General features: G+C 44.4%; 1 protein-coding gene across 1 annotated transcript in view; it reads left to right on the plus strand.

Moving 5' to 3' along the window:
- Nucleotides 1-866: 866 nt before the first annotated feature.
- The window catches only part of PIWIL4 (piwi like RNA-mediated gene silencing 4), a 38,498-nt gene continuing 18,134 nt past the window's right edge, over nucleotides 867-21,230 (plus strand). The window contains exons 1-11 of the mRNA XM_066620676.1: nucleotides 867-937; nucleotides 1,109-1,234; nucleotides 3,107-3,321; nucleotides 7,554-7,675; nucleotides 10,264-10,344; nucleotides 11,869-12,066; nucleotides 13,034-13,145; nucleotides 13,397-13,520; nucleotides 16,272-16,389; nucleotides 18,837-18,948; nucleotides 20,783-20,967. Coding sequence (XP_066476773.1) covers nucleotides 910-937; nucleotides 1,109-1,234; nucleotides 3,107-3,321; nucleotides 7,554-7,675; nucleotides 10,264-10,344; nucleotides 11,869-12,066; nucleotides 13,034-13,145; nucleotides 13,397-13,520; nucleotides 16,272-16,389; nucleotides 18,837-18,948; nucleotides 20,783-20,967 — 1,421 coding nt within the window. The 5' untranslated portion in view covers nucleotides 867-909. The remainder of the gene's footprint in view (nucleotides 938-1,108; nucleotides 1,235-3,106; nucleotides 3,322-7,553; nucleotides 7,676-10,263; nucleotides 10,345-11,868; nucleotides 12,067-13,033; nucleotides 13,146-13,396; nucleotides 13,521-16,271; nucleotides 16,390-18,836; nucleotides 18,949-20,782; nucleotides 20,968-21,230) is intronic.

Raw genomic sequence — 21,230 nt, forward strand, 5'->3', positions numbered from 1 at the left:
TTCAGAGCGCAATACCATAGTCTTCCGAGACTGAAGGATGCCAATGAAGACTTGAGGAGCCCCATGTTGGGCTTTGCAGCCCAACGAGGAGCATAGGATTTGAGGGAGGATGCCTCTGCTAATCCCACCTCCCTCCTGGGCTGGTCCCTCCCCCCACCCTGCCCTCTCCTTGCCCCAGAACACCTCTCCCCTCCCCAAAAAGCTGCACCACTGCCCTACTACTTTACTACTGTGCTACTTTACTACTGGTGGTTCATCAAAGGCATCCTCCAAGCACTGAAGTCCAGTGCCGATGCTCCCTCCTTGCTGGGTGCTGCAACCATGCCTTATGGCTCATTCGCAACACCCAACACCTGTTTGGGATTGCAGAGCATTACACAGCCCAGTTCTATTGAGGATTGGACTTTTGTGTGGATACGATTATGACAGTGGAGTGAGTTCCACTGTGGTGAAATGACAAGTACAGTAGCGTTGCAACTGTGCCGCTGGACCCTGCCACACCTCTAAGACATGTAAGGCATCAGTGGGGGCAGTAGGTGGGTGGGGAGGGGGTGAATCTGGTGGCAATGATGCGTGCCAGATCCCATCCCCTCCTTTTCCAGGCCCCTTTCTTCTCCTTGGACTTACAGCATCTAATGAGCTGGCGCAGGTTTGAAAAGAGCCATTGACAAGTGGCTTACCTCTCCCAAGTCTCCTGTTCCCTGCTCACTTTTTGGTGTGGCTGCATTGGTGGGGAGGGGGGAGATGGGTAGAATTAGGCTCACACTTCAACAAGTGATGGTAATATCAGTGTTTGAAACTTGTGTCAACTGGTGCTTAGTTCTGATGCTTGTGACAATGTCTGTTATCTCTGCCTCTTAGGGTCCCTCAGGGATCGGTGATACCTTTCAAGAATCTACTAGTAGCCACATGAGATATGAGAAAGGTCCTCCAAAATGTAAGTGTTCGACTTATGACCCAGTCTTATTTGGTTGCTGTGACAGTGGCATACTGATGCCAGCATAATGACTGTTGTAACCTAAGCTTGTCCTGGCAAGGTGGGTGGAGGGAAAATGCCAGAGGCCAGGCAGTGCTATGCTGGTGCAGGCGCTCCTATTTTCTTTTCAAGATGGCTTCTCCGTTGGAGAATCTGGATACAAAGTGATGGACAGAGGAGGAAGGATCCGTTGCAATGTTCATGATCTTGGAATAAATACTCGGGGGACAATGACACATGTGAGAGATTCTAAAACAGGTACAGTTCATACAGTTGCTTTCAGATTATTGATTTTCTTGTGGAAACTTGGTTTAACTTGCTGTACTAGTGCTAGCCAACTGCAGAACGTATTGCTATGACTCTAATATAGAGGAAGCAGCACTACTTGCAGATACATGTGCTGTAAATTGAGTCTGTGTGGTTTGTTTTTTAATCAGTGCCTTCTAGCATGAAACACGCACAACAATTAACATTTTTTCTTTCTCTTTCTGAGACCACTGTAGAGATTTCTGACCCATGTAATCTGTGGGGGTGAGTCACTTAATCAGGAGATGTCACTCAATGCAGGAAAGGGTTGAAAAATGTTTGTTTTAGAATTGCCCCGTCAGTAGGATGGGCCATGAAGCAAGTTGTTCTAGAACAGCATCCTGTTGTCCAGCCCTAACTTTTGTCACCTCTGGCTCCTGGTGTTGAGCTTCATTCTCCTGCTGTAAGGGAGGAGATGGGCCCTGTTGTCTTCCCAGATTAGCTGCAACTATTCTTCTTGTAGCTGCATGATCTCCTAGACCAGGGATGTCATAAGGTCTGTGGGCTGAATGCAGCCCCCAGAAACAATTTATTCAGCCCCCGTTATAATTGAGTTCTTTCAGTGTAATAATTGGGCTCTCAAGTCTTGAAAATATGAACAAGATTTGCACATTTTCTCTTCTGTCATTTGCAGCTAATAAGTTTCTATGAGAGAACGAAGTGCTTATATCTGGCTGTCATCTGCTTAAGACAGCTATTTTCAACCATTGTGCCATGGCACACTGGTGTGCCATGAATGGTGTCCAGGTGTGCCACGAGAATTTGGGAGAGGGTCATTTATTAGTAGGGCCAATGGAGGATATGAGCCCCCACTGACAGCATGGTGTGCCTTGTCAGTTGTTAAAAAAATGATGGTGTGCCTTGACCATTTTAGTGCCTTGTCAGTGTGCCATGAAATGAAAAAGGTTGAAAATCACTGGCTTAAGATGTCATTTCCTGCTTAATGATGTCACTTCCGTCCCTCAGCAGGCATCATAAGTGTTAACTTTGGCCCTCTGTATGAAATGAGTTTGACACCCCTTTCTGAGAGTCCCCTTTGGCTGTCACAGTAGTCTTTACTACAGACTTTCAGAGCCAGTGTTGTTTTGCAGAGCTTGTCACTAGAAAGGAAAAGCTACATTTGTATTGAGTATAATGAGGGAACTGAAACTGCATTCTCAAGCATTCAATCTGTCTTCGTCCTGGAACCCCCAACCTTTTGGCAAATCAGCCCAGACAGAAAGGCTGTTTAATGCTTTAATGAAAGCATCTCTGAAAATTCACAGCCAATCCTATCCCTGCTTACCTGGGAGTAAGCCTCATTGACTCTAATGGGACTTAGTTCTGAGTAGGCAGGCATAGGATTGGGCTGTCAGTCAGGTAAATTGACTTGTTAATAATTTGCATCTTCTGTTCTCCTGCCAAGATTGAGGTTATCAAAGATCTTGACACTTTTTGACAGTGAAGATAGAGAAGGAAGTGGGGAGGTCACCACGAAAGGGCAGTTCATTAAGGAACACATAGAACCTCCATAGCTGTACTTTTTGATGACAGTGAAGCCACATTGCAGAGATTACAAGCTTTGTTTTATTTTATTTTATTTCTTGCTCATATGCTGATGCCTTTAGAGTACTGGGGGTATAGAGACAGATGCACATTCAGATCTGTGACCTGGCTCTGTGCTAAACAGAGCACACAGTACTATGGCAACTGCATGTGTCACTCTATTGATGCCACAGGGGGGAGACAGAAAAAGCTGCTACTCTCTCCAGGCAAATCAAAATCTGCACTGATGCATATTTTGAATGGAACAAAGTTAATTTTAAATCATCTTGTCTATTCCAGGTTGCAGTGGAATTCCTGTGAAAGTGATCACCAACCTGTTTAGTTTAGGTCTACCAAGCAAATGGAAAATTTACCAATACCATGTAGCCTTCAGCCCAGAATTGGAGGCAAGGCGTTTGCGGCTTGCACTGTTGTATGGTCATGCAGAACTTCTGGGGAAAGCTAAAGTATTTGATGGAGCAACACTTTATCTTGCATACAAACTGGAAAACCAAGTAAGTCTGAGTGTGTTGGTCAGAACAAAAAAATGCAGCCATCTTCATTCCCACTACCATCTCTCCCCTTGAAATTTCACTAACACAGTGGGAGAATATCTGGGGGAGAAAAGAAGCCACTTCCCACTTACTTGCCTCTCACCCCTGCAATTCTCTCCTTGTTACCCCGCTCTCTTCTTTCTCTCATCTCATCTTCTTCCTTTTTTGGTCCTGTGTAGGGCTTTCCTTCCTAGGAAGGAAGAACTGTCCTAGTACCATCATTGTTGACTCTCCTTTTCTTGCCTCTTTCCTCAGGAATTAGCTCATGACTGGGAAGGTAGGAAAAAGCTTCTTAGCCAAGTTGCCAGGAAGCCACACCTTCCACCAAGATACCTTCTCTGCATTCTCTCCCATCTTCCAAAGCCAATATCTTAATTACTATTTATGGTTGGTTGGTTGGCAACCTTTAGTCTTGAAAGACTATGGTACTACAGCATCCGGTATTCCCAGGCAGTCTCCCATCCAAGTACTAACCAGGCCTGACCCTGCTTAGCTTCCAAGATCAGATGAGGTCGGACATGTGCAGAGTAACAGTTACAGTAACAGTAACAGTAACAACTATTACCCTGCACATATCTGTTCTTGTCTGATCTTGGAAGCTAAGCAGAGTCAGGCCTGGTTAGTACTTGGATGGGAGACCGCATGGGAATACCAGGTGCTTTAGACTTATACCATAGTCTTTCGAGACTGAAGTTTGCCAAACACCAATTTCTATTTCTATGTTTTACTCTAGCACAGTAATTTTCAGCCAGTGTTCTGTGGCACCTTGCTGTGCTATGAATAGTCCACAGGTGTGCCGTGGGGATTTGGAAGAGGGTTGCGTATTAGTAGGGCTATTGGGAGATGTGAGCCTCCCACCAGCAGCATGGTATACCTTGTCAGTGGTAAAAAAAGCCGATGGTGTGCCTTGAGAATTTTAGCACCTTGTCAGTGTGTCATGGGATTAAAAAGACCAAAAATTGCTGCTCTAGCATGTGGCTACCAGTGTACGTACTTAAAATAGGATTTGGGAAACTGACTAATACTAATACTAACAGCATTTATGTTGTACTTCAAACATGCAAAACAGAATATAGCCTTTTCCCCCTTCAATAATCCTCATTGCTATAGTTCCCAATTTACTAATGGGTGAACAGAGGCTGAAGAGTCCCTTGCCCAGTGCATCACAAAGAGTCTGTTGCCCAAATGGGACTTAATTCTACTTCTACTAGAACAGGGGTGCCCAAACCCAGGGACCACTTGCAGCCTTTGGGGACCCCCAATCTGTCCTGCATGGAGCCCCCAATCTCCAATGATCCTCTGGCCCTCCGGAGACTTACTGGAGCCCACACTGGCCCAATGCAACTACTCTTAGCGCCAGGGCCAACTGTTTGACTTCTCATGTGAACTATGGACCGAGGACTCCCTCTACTGCTTTCTGTTTCATGTTCGTGAAGCAGCAATGGCAGCAAAGGAAAGGCCTGCCTCGCTTTTCACAAGGTTTTTTATAGGGCTTGAGCTATTGCAAGATCTTCATTCATGTAAGTTCCATCTCTATTCATTTATGTACATTTATGTAAATTTATTCACATTTCAAATGTAAATTAATTCTTTTTTTCCTGGCCCCCAACACAGTGTCAGAGAGATGATATGGCCCTCCTGCCAAAATGTTTGGACACCCCTGTTCTAGATGCATGTATTCTCTCTATATCAGTGATTTTCAGTCTTTTTCATCTCTTGGCATACTAAGAAGGTGCTAAAATCGTCAAGGCACACCATCAGTTTTTTTGACAGTTGACAAGGCACATCACATGGCTGGCAGAGGGCTCATATCCCCCAGTGGCCCTATTAATAAATGACCCCCCCCCCCAAATTCCCAAGGCACACATGCAGACCATTCAAACACACCAGTGTGCTGTGGCACAGTGGTTGAAAATCGCTGCTCTTTATTCTCTACGTCTCACCTCCGAATGGTCTTATGAGGGGGCTCCTCTCACCTCCGAATGGTCACCTCCTCTCACCTCCGAATGGTCACCTCCTCTCACCTCCGAATGGTCACCTCCTCTCACCTCCGAATGGTCACCTCCTCTCACCTCCGAATGGTCACCTCCTCTCACCTCCGAATGGTCTTATGAGGCCCACAGAGGTTGTGCACAAACGCACACAGCTGCTACAGGTCTCAGAATGGCTTAAAAAGCAAAAATACCACTACTACTGATTCTGTGATAGAACCAGAAGTGCCATTTTTAATGCCTTATAAGGTATTGGGACGCCTGGTAAATCCTGGAAGGCTCACCTTCAGAGGGCAGGAGGGCGTCCCCAGTTATCCATGGTTTCGATTATCCATGGTTTCAGAACCCCACAGGGGGTTATGGAACAGAACGTCTGTGGATACTGGGGCACAACTGTATTCAGAGAAGTATAGTTAAATATTCAGGAGGAAAAGCAATCTCATTTGAAAAATAATTTGTCTTGAATTTCTTCGGATTGATTTGGATCTCCATTTTGAGTAAGAGATTCACTTTGGTTTGCATCCCTAGTTATAACATTTATCAGGTGAGTATAGAACTTTTGAAATTGTTTAGACAAGTTGTCTGAAGAGATTTCTTTAAAATAGAGGGAAATTCTTTCTCTGGCTTTTAGACCGTGACCACCTTTGTGCTTCTAGTTAGCAATCCCAGTATATCAGTCTTTGAAAGATTAGTGCCAAGGGATGTGAATAAATTAGAACAAGTCAATATATCCAGAAAGGAACAGCAGGCCTTACCTGTCTTCATCAAACCTACAAATAAAGGTGGGGTGCTGTTGTCATTCAGAATAGACGTCATAAATTCCCAAGGCAGCTTGGTCGTATATCCAGTTATGTGGACTTTTCAATTGAAAAGCTATCTGTAAATATTCTTAATAGTAATTTCCTTATTAATAGAGATTTCACCAAAGAGATTTTGAATATTATTTGTACTGTAGTGAAAAAGGTCTTGGTTTGGGGTCCCATTGATGATAAAATACAGGGGGGGGCCATATTCGTGAATCTTGTATCCGTGAATTCACTTACCTGCGGATTGGGTCAAGGCCCCCCCAGCGTGTGCCTCCCTTCGTACATCCTGGGCATCCCAGTGACTTACAAGGCATTTAAAATGTCACTTCTGGTTTCTCCATGAAACCGGAAGTTGCATTATTTGAACTGCTGAGCTCAGTCTGAGTCTGGCAGAGGATGGACGTCCTTGGCCTCTGCTGGACTCAGAAACTCCTCCAGAGGGGGACAGCCCCCGAACCGCTGGGACAGGCTTTCGCTCACATCCACGATTTTGGCTATCCATGTGTGTGTGAGGGGGGCGGGTTTCTGGAATGGAACCTCCCTGCGGATATGGGGGCAGGCCTGTCATCCTTCGGCAGTCTTTCTGTGTCTACGTATATCCCAGCAGGTTCACTCCCGCTCTTTTTTGCTGGCGAGTTTCCCCTGAGAGTTTGCCCTTCTGAGGACAGAGAGCGTCCTGCTCTTGCCAGTGACAGCAGAATTCATGTGCTGTTTATTTTCTGTGCTTGCTTCTGAGTAGGGATGCAGAGGATAGTGTCAGAAAGCCCCTTTGCCTGTGGAGAAAAAAGTGTGGTGCCTCTTTCTTGATCTGTGAAGCAGTTGGAATCAGAGAGGGAGGAGGGGTGGGGAAGATTCCCTATGTTCTGTTCTTTGGTGCAGCTGCTTGCTGTAATGTGGTGGGGGATAGGATTTGGTGGTTGGCATCCTTCAGTCTCGAAAGACTATGGTATAAGTCTACAGCACCTGGTATTCCCAAGCGGTCTCCCATCCAAGTACTAACCAGGCTTGACCCTGCTTAGCTTCCGAGATCAGACAAGATCAGGCATGTGCAGGGTGCTGCATTGGGGTTCAGGATTGGGTTGTTAGGTAGCTCTGTAGGCTCAGTCTAAGACCATGAAATTCCTGGTTCAAGTCACAGAGCCCAAACTCAACCTCATGGGACTATTGTGCTGCTCAACCTTTATTCTAGCTCAGTGGAGGAAAGTTTTGGTTCATAAACTAGATGATTCACTCATCTAGATTTTCACTCACTTGTACACTTTATAAAATTTTGGTATTCTCCAGGAAGTCTGAGGTGGATTACTTGAAACATTTTGAATTCTTTGAATATTCATTGCAGTATATGAATGAGAGGATAGTCTACTCTAAAGAGACATCACATCAATGCTTTTTTTAGGTCACAGAATTGTCTGCTGTAACACAAAGAGGAGAGAATGTCAAAATCACCATCACGCTGATTGATCAGCTGCTTCCCAGCTCTCCTGTTTGCCTCCAGTTCTTAAACATCATCTTTAAAAAGTAAGCTTTTTTGTGGGGTCTTGTTTTATATTGATTCTTTTGACTCATTAAGAAAATAGGCAAGTTGATTAGATCAATTGGCCTTAGCTGAAGCTTAAAATACTTAGGGCACAATCCTAAGTACCCCATCGGCCAGTGCAAGTCTCTTGCACCAGCTGATGAGTGTTGCAAAAGTGCCATAAAGCACTTTTGGGCCACTCTTCAGAGAGAGAGGCTGGTGCACAGATGTGTGCCGGCCTCTCCGTGCTGCTGCAGGCCCCGAAGCTGGGTGAGTTTGTGTTGGCCGAGCGTGGCTACTGCAGGGGTCTAGAGGGGCATGAGGAGGGCAGGGAGGAGGCAAGATGGAGGAGTTTTGGGGTGGGGAGGGCGGGCAGCAGGCAGGCATTCCCGGGGGTGGGCGGGGAATGGGAGGCACGGCCAGGAAATGGCACTCATGCCAGATGCTAGCCCCATTCCCAGGTGGCCTGGGGCGGTTCCAGGCTACTCTGATTTGTGCTATTGATTTCAGTGGCACAGATCCAAGTAGCCCCATTGGGGCTGCTGCAGCTCTCCACAGGGTAAGGGGAAAAGTTTCCCCTGGCCTCTGGCTGAACATGAGACAGCCTAAAACTTAAGCTGGATGCAGTGCAGGCCCGCTGGCCTGCCTGCTCCAGCACAGGCTAGGATTGCTCTGCCCAAATATTTATTTTCACATGTATTTAAATAGCAATCTTTACATAAACCAAGTAATCTTAATCATCATTGGTAGGGGGCCTATTATATTTTTCTTTACAAGTATTTGATGTAGTTCTTTCATGGCATAGCTCTGTGGTTCTCAAACTCTCAGGGAGAGTTTGAGCCACAGTAAGTGTGTGCAGGAGTGGGGGAATGCAGTGATGCGATGCGCTAGATTGTGCTACTTTGGAGAGATGCAGGGGCTTGCTGCCACTTACCACTGCCTGCATCAGCCTCCTGGGGTTGCAGGGAGCCCCCACGCCAGCCTCCGCAGGGCTCCCTACACTGCGGAGACCTTCAAAATCACAATCACAATTGCAACCACTTCCAGATTTGCATTCATGAAACCAGAAATGGTCACGATTTCAATAAGGGGACAGGCATGCCCCTTTATCCATGGGGGTTCTGTTCTGGAACCCCTCACAGGTACCTGAAACCGCTGATACAGGCAAACATCCGTCCCCTCAGTTCTGGGGGGCCTCCCCCCCTCCAGAGACAAGAGGAGCTTTAGTGCCTTATAAGGCATTAAAAACGTCACTTCCGGTTTCTTTGTGAAACCGGAAGTTGCATTTTTTTAGCTGTAGAGCTCAATCTTAGCTTGCTGGAGGCTGGGGACGGGCAACCTCTGCTGAACTCAGAGGCCCCTCCGAAGGCAAAGGAGGCAGAGCTCCCCTCATTCCTGGAGGGGGTGCACGTGGAGGTTGTGCGCAGTGAGGGGGTCCAGACCCGGTCTGCAGATTAGTGAATCCGTAGGTACAGGATCCACAGATATGGGGAGGTACCCTGTATTAAAATATTTGCCTGCAATTAAATATTCAACTTTCTAGCAAGAGAGCCAATACTGAATTCCACAAATCTCTTTAGTAGGTACTTAGTTTTTATACACTTATATACTAGTATATGTATCAGTATATAAGTCTTTATATACTACAAAGCACCTCTTTGATAGCACCTGAAGAAGAGGCTGCCAGACTTCATTGTACATGGTTGTAGAATTTGCTTTTGGATTTGGGATGAATCAAGACATGGTACAGTGCTAGAAAAACAGGCAGCAGGAATATATTCTTGATTCTATTCCTTACCTGGGCTTTTGGTTGCCTCTGCTTCTTGTTCAGGCCTGGCACAGGCACCCTCTGCCTCTACTACTTTTGGCACTCGTACTGCAGGTTGCCATCCTGTGATTTATTTTATGAATCTTCTCCTTTTTAGATTTGTGTGTTGGAAAGTATGTCTACGCTCTGTTAGTAGTTTTAAAATTTCACTAGTTTTGGCTGAATTTTATTTTGAATGTTTAGTTAAATGAGGGAAATATATCTTGTATATATATCTTAACCCCTGGGGGCTGGGGGATAAGAATAGGCCCTCGGTTTGGCTGTACTTGTCGTAAGAGGCGACTAAACAGCCACCGGGTAGATGGGACTCGTCAGCCTGGGAAGGCAGCTCATCTGAGAGAAGGAAAACTCTGATCCCAAACCTCCACTGCCTTGTGGCTACATCCAGTTATGGAAAAGGCTTCAGGAGTCAACCTCGAGGCAAAATCCGGAGCCGGAGTCCCTGAGGCAGTTCATGGCTGAACACAGTCATGTTCTGGCAACTCCTGCGACGCCGCTGGAACCAACCGTATTGGCCTCTGCCTTTCCATTGGAACATTCCAGCGACGTGGAGAGGGGGGATTTGCTGCATGGGTAACAGCCTATCCTCCAAACCTACTTTACCCAGGCTTCGCGCACTGGAGAGGACACTGTTCCAGAACCACCATTCAGAGCACGATACCATAGTCTTCCGAGACTGAAGGATGCCAGCATATCTTGTGTAAATGTAATTAGTTCTGATGCTTCTATTTCCCATTATGCTAAAATATATGTTGATCTTAGGGTTTTCAAAAAATTATCCATGCACCAGATTGGTCGCAATCATTACAATCCGTCGGATCCTGTGGTAATTCCTCAGCACAAGTAAGTTGATTCCTTTCTTCCCTGTAGATCTAGAACTGAAAATGTTTGTGATCGAATTTATAATAATATATCTTGTGTGGAGCTGGATCTTGTGCATGTTTATGAGAGCCCAATCCCACTGAACCTAGTGAAACCTAGGTAACCATGCATAAGATTGGAGCTATGGAGCACAATCCCTATTTGTTTGTGCTCTGAACTGTTGTCAGTCTCACTGGGTTCAGTGGTATGGCTTGGAAGTGTGTGTAGGATTGCAACCTTAATCCTTTTTTGCAGCAAATTTAAGCATTAACTACCAAAGGATATCTGTTAATAGGCTTACTCACAAGATTCTGTTTTATACACCAAGGGCCTGGTCTGAGGGCACATGATTTAGTCACCTTGCTGAAGCTGATCTAGGTCTGTTCAGTATTTGGATGGGAGAACACCTGGGAACCCCATGTACACTGTCTTGAGTACTGTGATGGAAGAAAGATGGAATATGTGTCATAAATATTCCATCATTGCAAAGGCTTAACAAGTTTTCTTAATTATAGCAAAGATAGCATTATTCTTGCTTAGGCATTTCTCAAATGGGACTATAACCTTGATTATCAACTGCAGCAGTTCTGTCTTTTCCACCCGTTGATAATGTAAAAGTAGTAGTTCTCAAATTGTGTTTTGGGAGACTTTGGAATTTCTCCTTAAGGGTGCCAGTAATCATGGTCATACTTTCCTGTAAGCCAAATTGGACATGACTTTGATAATTGTGTTGTTTGACTCTGCATGGTTGAATTTTTGTTTTTTTGAAAGGGGGAAAAATAGCAGCCATGCGGAGAGGGAAAGGGCCTGATTTGCCTCAGGACTCTGGTGTGGGCAAAGAGTTCAGTCCCTCTTCCTGTCATGCTGCAGTCCTGAACCAGATTAAGACTGCCCATGACTGCTATTTATACCACTATCCCCACCCATGCAGCCCCAAACAACGTGTTTAAACTCATATCTGCTGTGGCTTTAAGACAGTTCGTGTACTGTTGCTGATCCCTCTGCAGTGCACATCCACAAGTGAGTGTTGAGTGTATTCTAGGCTGTACATTCACTTAACATGAGGCAACAGTGTTGCTTGATATCTGACTGATGTTCTATATAAATTGAGTGTACATCCTAGAAAATGCCTGAGATTCCTCTGTGGTGCGTGGCATTCATTCTGTCCTTGGGAAAGGAGTTGCTGTGATTAGGATTCCTTTCAAAAATGTGAATGGCATTGGTGTAAGCCACCTATAATATGGACAACCAAGTCTAACCAAGTCTAGTGCAAGACAGATGTATGCTTGATGAGCATCGGTTCCCCTTTATAGTCACCATCTAGACCCACTCTTGCTGTTTATAATTTTTCAATCTTGAAGGAGGAGGAGACTGGTGGAAAAACACTCTTCTTATGCTGGAGCCTTTTGTTTGGACCAGTGGGGAGGAATTTTTCCCACTCCCTGTTAGACTGTTCACGGTTTGGAAAGGGAATTTTAGGTCAACTCAGATTCTTCCTTCTTCCAGGTTGACACTCTGGCCAGGATTTGCTGTGTCTATTTTGCAGTATGAGAACAGAGTAATGTTCTGTGCAGATGTGAGTCATCGAATCCTTCGTAGTGAGACCGTCTTAGAGTTCATGGTCAGCCTATACGGGCGTGTGGATCAGGCACATTTTGCAGAAATGTGTGAAAAAGAGCTGGTGGGGCTTATTGTTCTTACAAGGTGAATACAGAGTTCCTGGATTTGTTGATTTGAAGATTGTGATTCTTTTTGAACGGATGCCTGCACTGAATTGGTAAAATGAGGCAAGAATTGTAATGCAGTCTATACAAATGTTAAGAGTTTTTCCTGATATGAATTCTCCTCTCCCTGCCAGTTAACAGCTTGGCGGGCTCTGCTCAGCCTACCATAATCTAGGCAATGGTTCTCAAACTTTTTAGAGACCCTGGAACATTGTTCGCCAAACCACAGCCTGTGGGCCCAATCTGGCACAACGCTGAATCCCTCCCCATTGTGAGCAGCACTTACCAGTTTGCTTTGCTGCTCACAGTCAGCCCACCCAATCTCTTTGACGCGACCCTCTATGCATTCTCATTTAGCTGGAAATGTGGGTGCAAATTCTGCCGGGGCAGTGGCCTATAGACATGAGTGCCTAGAGCGTCATGCTGCAGAAATTGGGTGTGCTGAGTGTGAGCAGCACAGTGGAACGGTAAGCACTGGTCTGAACAGGGACCTCTTTTTTGCTACACAGTGGTCGCAAGTTTGGCAACTGCTGCCCTAGAGACTGCTGCCTGATTTATAAATGCTAAGGGTATGGTTATAATGGTGATTGGGTAGCAGTACTCCCCCCCCCCCCCCGATACGCATAGCTTTTCCTAACTTGGACTAAAAAAAAACCAAACCCCACCCTAAAGTTCATGTACAGTCATGGCTCCTGTTCTGTGAAAATAAAATTTGCAACTTTTCCCTCTTCTTTACCCAAAATAATTACAGTCTTACATGAATTTGTAGCTTCTGCATTCAGCAGTTAATGTGAGTAAACCACTTATGTGAGCAGGTTTATAGTGCAAGTCAGTCTCAGCATTTTGCTGGACATGAGTCTTATTGGAGGATAGAACTTTACTGAATCATTTTGGGTCTGTGACAAGCCAGGATTGTGACTGGATTGTCATGCGCGTAATTATTCCAGATACAACAACAAGACCTACCGCGTTGATGATATAGACTGGACCGTGAAGCCAACTGATACATTCCAGAAATGTGATGGCACTCAGATCTGTTATGAAGATTATTACAAACAGGTACAAATAGACTAGGGTTCTATGGGAGGGCTCTGTTCTTTATTGTTAAACCTGCAAAGCAAAGGGATCTCAGTTGTGAAATATTGGAAAAATGGCATAACAGATATAAGGTAATAATGTCTATAGGAATGCAATGTGCTTTCAGCTGAAACCCCTCCCTTTTGTCTCATAATGTGTCTGTCCACCCATCCTACCATGAGCACAGAATGAATATGACTTGCTTATACCCTATTTTGTATTTCCCTGAACAGCAATATGATGTACACCTGACTGACCTAAATCAACCCATGCTTGTTAGTCACCTGAAGAGTAAGGGCAGCAGCTCTGTGGAACCCCGTGTGGCTCACCTGATCCCTGAGCTTTGCTTTCTGACAGGTAAACAACTGTTAACTTAGGGATCTGGCCCATTTGAGCAGCAGTTTCTGTTAGATAAGGGCAAATCTTTGAATCAGGGCCACTGCAAGCTGGATTGCAGTAGTACTTGGGGGGCCATGGTGACTACTTGCATGCAGAAAGTTGCATGTTCAGTTGATGGCATCTTCAGCTAAGAAGACCTGAGTCAGCAAGGCTGGGAAAGACCTGTACTTCTTAGAGCACTGGTTCCCATCCTGTGGTCCGGGGACCACAGGTGGTCTGCGAGACTCAGAGAAGTGGTCTGCAAGGTCTCAGGGGCAAAAGAAAGCTTTTGATTGCTTCCAGCGTTTCACTGAGTAAACACCCTGTGGATCACCAGAGAGCGTGGAGAACGGACCATTTGCAGCTGGCAGCAAAAGCAGCAAACCACAATTCTTCTCTATAAATAATAAATCTCTAATGAATCTTTTCTAATTACAGGCAGCCCACATTGTCTGCAGGTATGGTACCTGTGGATTTCTTAATCTGCAGGTTCCCAAACCCATGACGAGTGGAACTGAGCTCTGGTCAATCCAGAGGCTCTTCTGAATTTGCCCATGGCCTCTGCAGACTTCAGAATGAAGCCTAGACCTGTTTAAAAGCAACCTCCAGTTTTCAGTTAAAACTTTATTTTGACGCCTGCGGCCTCTGCAGGCTTCAGAAGAGCCCCTGGACTGAAAGGAGTCCAGCTCTGATCAGGTTGGGGGGGGGGGGAGAGTGAAAACAGTGGGTTTTGAATACCCATGGTTTTCCTTATCCACGGGGGTTCAGGGAACAGAACTCTTGTGGATAATGAAGGCCTCCTGTATTATAAATTTTTTTTTTTTGGTTGGGAGTGGGGGGTTGCATGCGGTCCACAACAATTCTAATTTTTGCCTCAATGGTCTGCGGTCTTCTAAACGTTGAGAACCATTGCTCTTGGATGGATGTTACTACTTGTACTACACAGTACTGGGCTAGACGACTATTTTTCAACATTTGTCCACTGCCGTACCATTTCTCATGGTCCACCTATTCGAAGTACCATTGTAAGTAACAGGCGATGATGACATTACCAGTTACCTCTGGGTTGGGAGGCCAAATGTGATGCAATAAACACCAGTAAGAGGTTCAGGGTGGACAGAAGGGCTTTTTCGAGCAAAGAAAAGCATGCTTTGGCGCTCTGCCTGCCAAGCCAAGCCTCCTACCTCTGTTTTGTTCCTGGTCTCACTGTGCAGACTGCGCACAGTCATGCACACTGCACCAGCTTGTGGGATTGCTGCCAGTGAGGAGTTGAGAAGATTTAACCTTACTCACGTGGCGTCCCCAAGTGCAGCAGTTTACAGGAGCAAATGGCATCCTTTCAGTTATGTGATTGAACATAAAAGGAATCATTGGGGAGAATACTGTTGATGTTGGGGGCCAAAACTGCTCCTTAATTTTGGAGCCGCAGTCGTTGATATCCCCTTCCAGACATCTGGGTAGACTCATCCGGAGTTTTGTTGATCATGCTAGAATGGGATGGAATGTTGGAAACTTGCATGTATGTGCCAAGTAGCATTTATTGGTAAGGCTTACAGCATTATCTGTTAATCTGCTCCAGTTTCTGGAATTTCTTTTATTTGATGCATATGATTGTTGAATTGAAAATTAGTATCTCAAAAAAGACATAGTGGAAATGGAAAAGGTGCAAAAGAGAGCGACTAAGATGATTACGGGGCTGGGGCACCTTCCTTATGAGGAAAGGCTACGGCGTTTGGGCCTCTTCAGCCTAGAAAAGAGACGCTTGAGGGGGGACATGATTGAGACATACAAAATTATGCAGGGAATGGACAGAGTGGATAGGGAGATGCTCTTTACACTCTCACATAATACCAGAACCAGGGGACATCCACTAAAATTGAGTGTTGGGCGGGTTAGGACAGACAGAAGAAAATATTTCTTTACTCAGCGTGTGGTCGGTCTGTGGAACTCCTTGCCACAGGATGTGGTGCTGGCGTCTAGCCTAGACGCCTTTAAAAAGGGATTGGACAAGTTTCTGGAGGAAAAATCCATTATGGGGTACAAGCCATGATGTGTATGCGCAACCGCCTGATTTTAGAAATGGGTTGTGTCAGAATGCCAGATGCAGGGGAGGGCACCAGGATGAGGTCTCTTGTTATCTGGTGTGCTCCCTGGGGCATTTGGTGGGCCGCTGTGAGATACAGGAAGCTGGACTAGATGGGCCTGTGGCCTGATCCAGTGGGGCTGTTCTTATGTTCTTATGTAGTATATAATGTACAGGACTAGCCTAGAATACTCTTCTGCACATGATCATTTTCTAAATATGAGTAAATTAACACACACACGGGGAGTATTTAAACATGCATTCTTCCCTCCCCTTTTGCAGTCTGCAGTGATACCATACAATTACTCTGAATGCATTGGTCAACGCTTTCAGCATTCTAACTAGATATTGTTGCAAGGTAGTGGTCTGTAAATAATATTGCTTGATTGAAACCATTGCTGAAAGATGTGGGTTTGAGATGTTGTCGTACTGCATCTGCTGCCCATCAGATAAACTTCCTACCATGATTTTCAACACCAATTTTTTTCATGAGCCACAAAATCAGTTTTGTTATTGTTAAAAATTATTATTATTGTTTAAAATATTTATATACTGCTTTTCAACAATAACAATAAAAGTTCTCAGAGCAGGGTATGCAGCAAACTAAATTTCATGATGCAGTAATATATTCCCAAATTGTTCATTAGGTTTGAGCACCCGTGCTACTTCTGACTTCCGTTTGATGAAGGATTTGGCTCAGGAAACTCATTTAACTCCAGATCGTAGACAACAGCGGTTATCTAGACTTGTTGATAACATTCAGAGGTAATTGAACCACAACCTGCTTCTTACAGTATCCATTGTCTGAGTCATCCTTCTGCCATATTTGTTGTTGGGTCTGCTTAAAGCATAATCTCCCTGTGTGTGTTAGTACAAGTCTATGCATAGTACAAAGTACTCTGTGTGTTTGTGATGATTGCATGCAATGATCTACATGTGAATTGGCCAGCTGTTGACTCATGAGCCATATCTGACTCCTGAAGTAGCTTTTTTAAACTTTAAAATGTTTTGATATGTATCACTCTTAAGTGAAAGAGCAATGTCTTTTTTTCTGTTTTTTTAATATAATATTTTATTTATTTATTACAGATACAGGTAAGGAAAATTGAATAGACTTAGGGTTAGGACTACATAGGTTACACATGAGGTGGTGGCCATCGATTACAACATACATGAATCCAAACGAAATTATTCATCAATACAAAAATTATCATATTGATTAATCTACTGGTTAATAGTTTAATTAAACAATCAATATTTTTTCTCTAACCTTATCTCATCATAAAAAGGCTTCAAATTTTTACTTATACACTCTTATCTAATTCTTAATATCTAATATCACATATAAAAGGATGTAATTGTAATACTTCAATTACAACAGTATTACACACTTCAGTGTCTCTTATAACATGTTATATATCATTTTCCATATCATTTTCCATATCTATCCAATCATAAAAAGGCTTCAAATTTTTACTTATACACTCTTCTAACCACTAAACTAACATCTAAAATAAAATCTCTTATCTGATTCTTAGTTTCTAATATCACATCTTGAACCATGACCTGTGTTTTCTTCAGGCTGATTGTCAGTCCAAAATCTTGGCAGGCCTTGCTAAAATGATCCATGAGCTGCTGGAGATCTTTGGCAGAGTGGGTAGTGACAGCTGCATCGTCGGCAAAGAGGAAGTCACGCAGACATTTCAGCTGGACTTTGGATTAGGATGTGGACTCACCTCCCTGCATTACAATCTCTGAGCATGAACTGGAGGTTGTCCATGACTTTGTGTACCTTGGCTCAACGATCTCCGACACTCTTTCTCTCGATACCGAGCTAAACAAGCGCATCGGTAAAGCAGCTACCACGTTTTCCAGACTCACAAAGAGAGTCTGGTCCAACAAGAAGCTGACGGAACATACCAAGATCCAGGTCTACAGAGCTTGCGTCCTGAGTACACTTCTGTACTGCAGCGAGTCATGGGCTCTTCGCTCACAACAGGAGAGGAAACTGAGCGCTTTCCACATGCGCTGCCTCCGACGCATCCTCGGCATCACCTGGCAGGACAAAGTTCCAAACAACACAGTCCTGGAACGTGCTGGAATCCCTAGCATGTATTCACTGCTGAAACAGAGACGCCTGCGTTGGCTTGGTCATGTCGTGAGAATGGATGATGACCGGATCCCAAAGGATCTCCTCTATGGAGAACTCGTGCAAGGAAAGCGCCCTACAGGTAGACCACAGCTGCGATACAAGGACATCTGCAAGAGGGATCTGAAGGCCTTAGGGATGGACCTCAACAAGTGGGAAACCCTGGCCTCTGAGCGGCCCGCTTGGAGGCAGGCTGTGCAGCATGGCCTTTCCCAGTTTGAAGAGACACTTTGCCAACAGTCTGAGGCAAAGAGGCAAAGAAGGAAGGCCCATAGCCAGGGAGACAGACCAGGGACAGACTGCACTTGCTCCCAGTGTGGAAGGGATTGTCACTCCCGGATTGGCCTTTTCAGCCACACTAGACGCTGTGCCAGAACCACCTTTCAGAGCGCGATACCATAGTCTTTCGAGACTGAAGGTTGCCAATACATACAATACATAATATCACATCTAAAAAGAAAGAGCAATGTCTTAATGTTATAAGAAACACTTTACTATTATATATCCCTTTTTGGATTTTGTATATAATATATGTGTCATGTATAAACATTACCATTTATAAATCATGCTGAACCTGAACACACATCAGGAAGACGTACAGCAAAGTGTACTTCTGCCCTCAACCGCTGTCTTGAGTGGCCCTGAAAGTAAAGGAGTCTTATCACTGATATGCTGATACCACAGGTGGTTAGAAACTTGTTCTGCGTTTTTGTTCCATATTTAGTAGTCTTCTGCATCATAGTATCAGTCCACTTGAGAGCTTTGTGCCTACTCCCAGACAGTTGGTTTGGCACTGTTGTTGGTCCACCTTCATGCCACTATTCATGCAGACCCTCCAAAGTCTGCATTTGTGGGGATATTGCACATGATGGAGCTGAACCATAAACATGATACTTGCTGTGTTGAGACCCACATTTACAGAAGCGGTTTTCAACTGCTACACAACATTGAAATTGGGTTCCAAGTTGAAACTGGAAGTATATCATTCACTGCTTTGACTTCCTTTAGACTGGGAAAATCCTTGTTGCAACCACCATATATATAACATGTAATTTTCTTGCAGAAACAAAGAAGCTCGTTTTGAGTTGGAGAGCTGGGGATTGCATCTTGGGTGCCAGGCTTCTCTGACTGGTCGTGTGGTAACGGCAGAAAAAATCCTTATGCAAGACAACATGGTCAGTGTTAGATTTCAGTTTCTGTTTAGTTCATGAACAGGAATGTTGTCTCTGGGTAGCTCCTACACTGTTTGAAGCTGTTGCTCTACGCTCAGTGATGAATCAGCATTTCCCTTCTCTCCCACCAAAACCAAAGTTCTCTCCCACTGAGAGAACCAATGTATGAGATTGAGAGTGTTTCACAGCATTGACAAAAAAGTGTGCCCTGGCTGCATTTTATTTTTAGTGTGCACTCTTCCATCAACTCTCTACTCGGATACAATTATTATTTCTAAGTAGGGATGTTACTCAGGTAAAGAAACTTTCACTCATTTACACTGAATCTTGAGCATGACTAGTCAGAAGTCCCACTGAGTTCCATGTAAGTTCATATAGGATTGGAACCTAAATTTGCATTAAAAAAGCATATGAATAAAATGAGAGATCTGAAAAAGAAAGCCTTGTTTCTTTGTCTTGTATTATGCATGCTTAGGGATGAATCAGGTACCATTTTAGGAGAAGTATTCCTTCTCTCAGTGTTTCCTCCTCTCCCAGGAGGAGGAGAAATGCTTCATCATCACTGGCATACAAACGGGAGGGCCGGGGGCTGTAGGCCATAGGCCCTAGGTACCACCTTTGGGGGAGTGACACCACTAGTGACCAAAATTGCTAAAATTGCGATTTGTAGGAATAATACCATCATATATACCATTTGATGTGTAATTTGCAGCAGAATGCAATGAAACAAACAACATTGAAATATCTGTGTTCTATCAAAAGCTATAGCCAAATAACCGGAAAAGAAAAATACAACTACCTTATGCCATAAAAAGTGGATTTCTTTAACTCAGAACTGACCAATGAATCTGAGTTTTCTGAGAGCTAACAAGGTGTCATTATGACACAGCATGGAACCAGTAATGAGTTAGCTCCCTTTTCCATGTATCGGAGCTAATACTCAAACTCCTATTCAGTTATGAGTGTCGACAAGTTGACTACTTTTTATGTTGATTACTGATCGTTTGGGTAATCTGTACTGCTCTATAGTAAAATAAGAGATGGATCCAATGTTTATGTTGAGGGGGGCATTAGCATCATCTTAACTTCAGAGTTCAGGTCAACCAGGCAGGTAGAGCTGGACTCCCGATTGAACTTTGGCCTCTGTGGCTGAGGTTTGCTGGGTGGGTAGACCTGGGCTCCCATTCTGACTGTCTTCTGGAGCTGCATCTTCCAGGTGGGTAGACCTGGGCTCTAGCTTGAACTTTGGCCTCCATGGCCAAGATTTGCTAAGCAGGTAGACCTGGACTCCCTCCCGGACTTGCAGCCTAGATTAATTAATTCCTTGTCTTAAGCTGCAGAAGGGGACCTTGAAGAGTCCGTCCAGCCCTACGGTTTGTCATCTATTAACGCCTGTATATCATAAAAGGAGAAAGTAACAGTCAAACAAGCATTTTCACGAAAAGCAAATGGGGGGCTAGGACAGTTCTCTGCTGTGGAATTTGTTTGTGGAGAACCCTTGGAGGGAGATGCTGAATTTCAGTACAATTTAAGGTCAGTTAGCAGAAATTGGATAGCATCGAGCTGGTGTTCCTTCGATTGGCAGCTCACTGCAAAGACAGAAGCATCTTCAATGCTTTGGGGAGTATTGGGTCCTTGAGCACATGGACTCATCCGAGGTAGAATGCTCCTTCAGGTCATGGAGGAAGTTTCCATTTGCACAGTGAGTTCCAAACAAAGCGCTAGTTGGGACACCACCCTTATGTTTTTTTGACTGTTTATACTTAGTCTTTCTCCCTTGAATTTTTGTGTGTGTCTCGATTTTGTGTTTTGTGTCTTAATCCTTTTTCTTTAACAGTGTATGCCAATGAATGCTGGGGACTGGTTCAGAGACATGCGCGATATGAAGATGCTTTGGGCAATAGCACTGGAGAACTGGCTAGTGGTGTGCAGTGGCAGGAACACAGACCTAGCCCAGAATCTTGTGAACTGTTTAAGAAGAGTGGGAGGACCTATGGGCTTTCGCATCGAGTATCCCAGATTGTGAGAAATGTTGGATTTTATCTCATCTCCCAAGCAGGGTGACCAGACGTCCTCTTTTTCTAGGACATGTCCTCTTTATTAACCTCATGTCCTGGAAAATAACTTAAATGTCCTCTTTTTCCCTTTGAGTGAGCCCCTGCAGCCAGTGCGTAACCTTCTTGTAATTAACAAATAATAAATTATATGTAATATAGTTTTAAATTTAACAGTAAGTAATATAGTGTTTAAATTAACCACATGAAATCAATATACAAGTGGGGCCT

Source organism: Tiliqua scincoides, chromosome 3 (genome assembly GCF_035046505.1).
Source record: "Tiliqua scincoides isolate rTilSci1 chromosome 3, rTilSci1.hap2, whole genome shotgun sequence".
Taxonomy (NCBI): Eukaryota; Metazoa; Chordata; class Lepidosauria; order Squamata; family Scincidae; genus Tiliqua; species Tiliqua scincoides.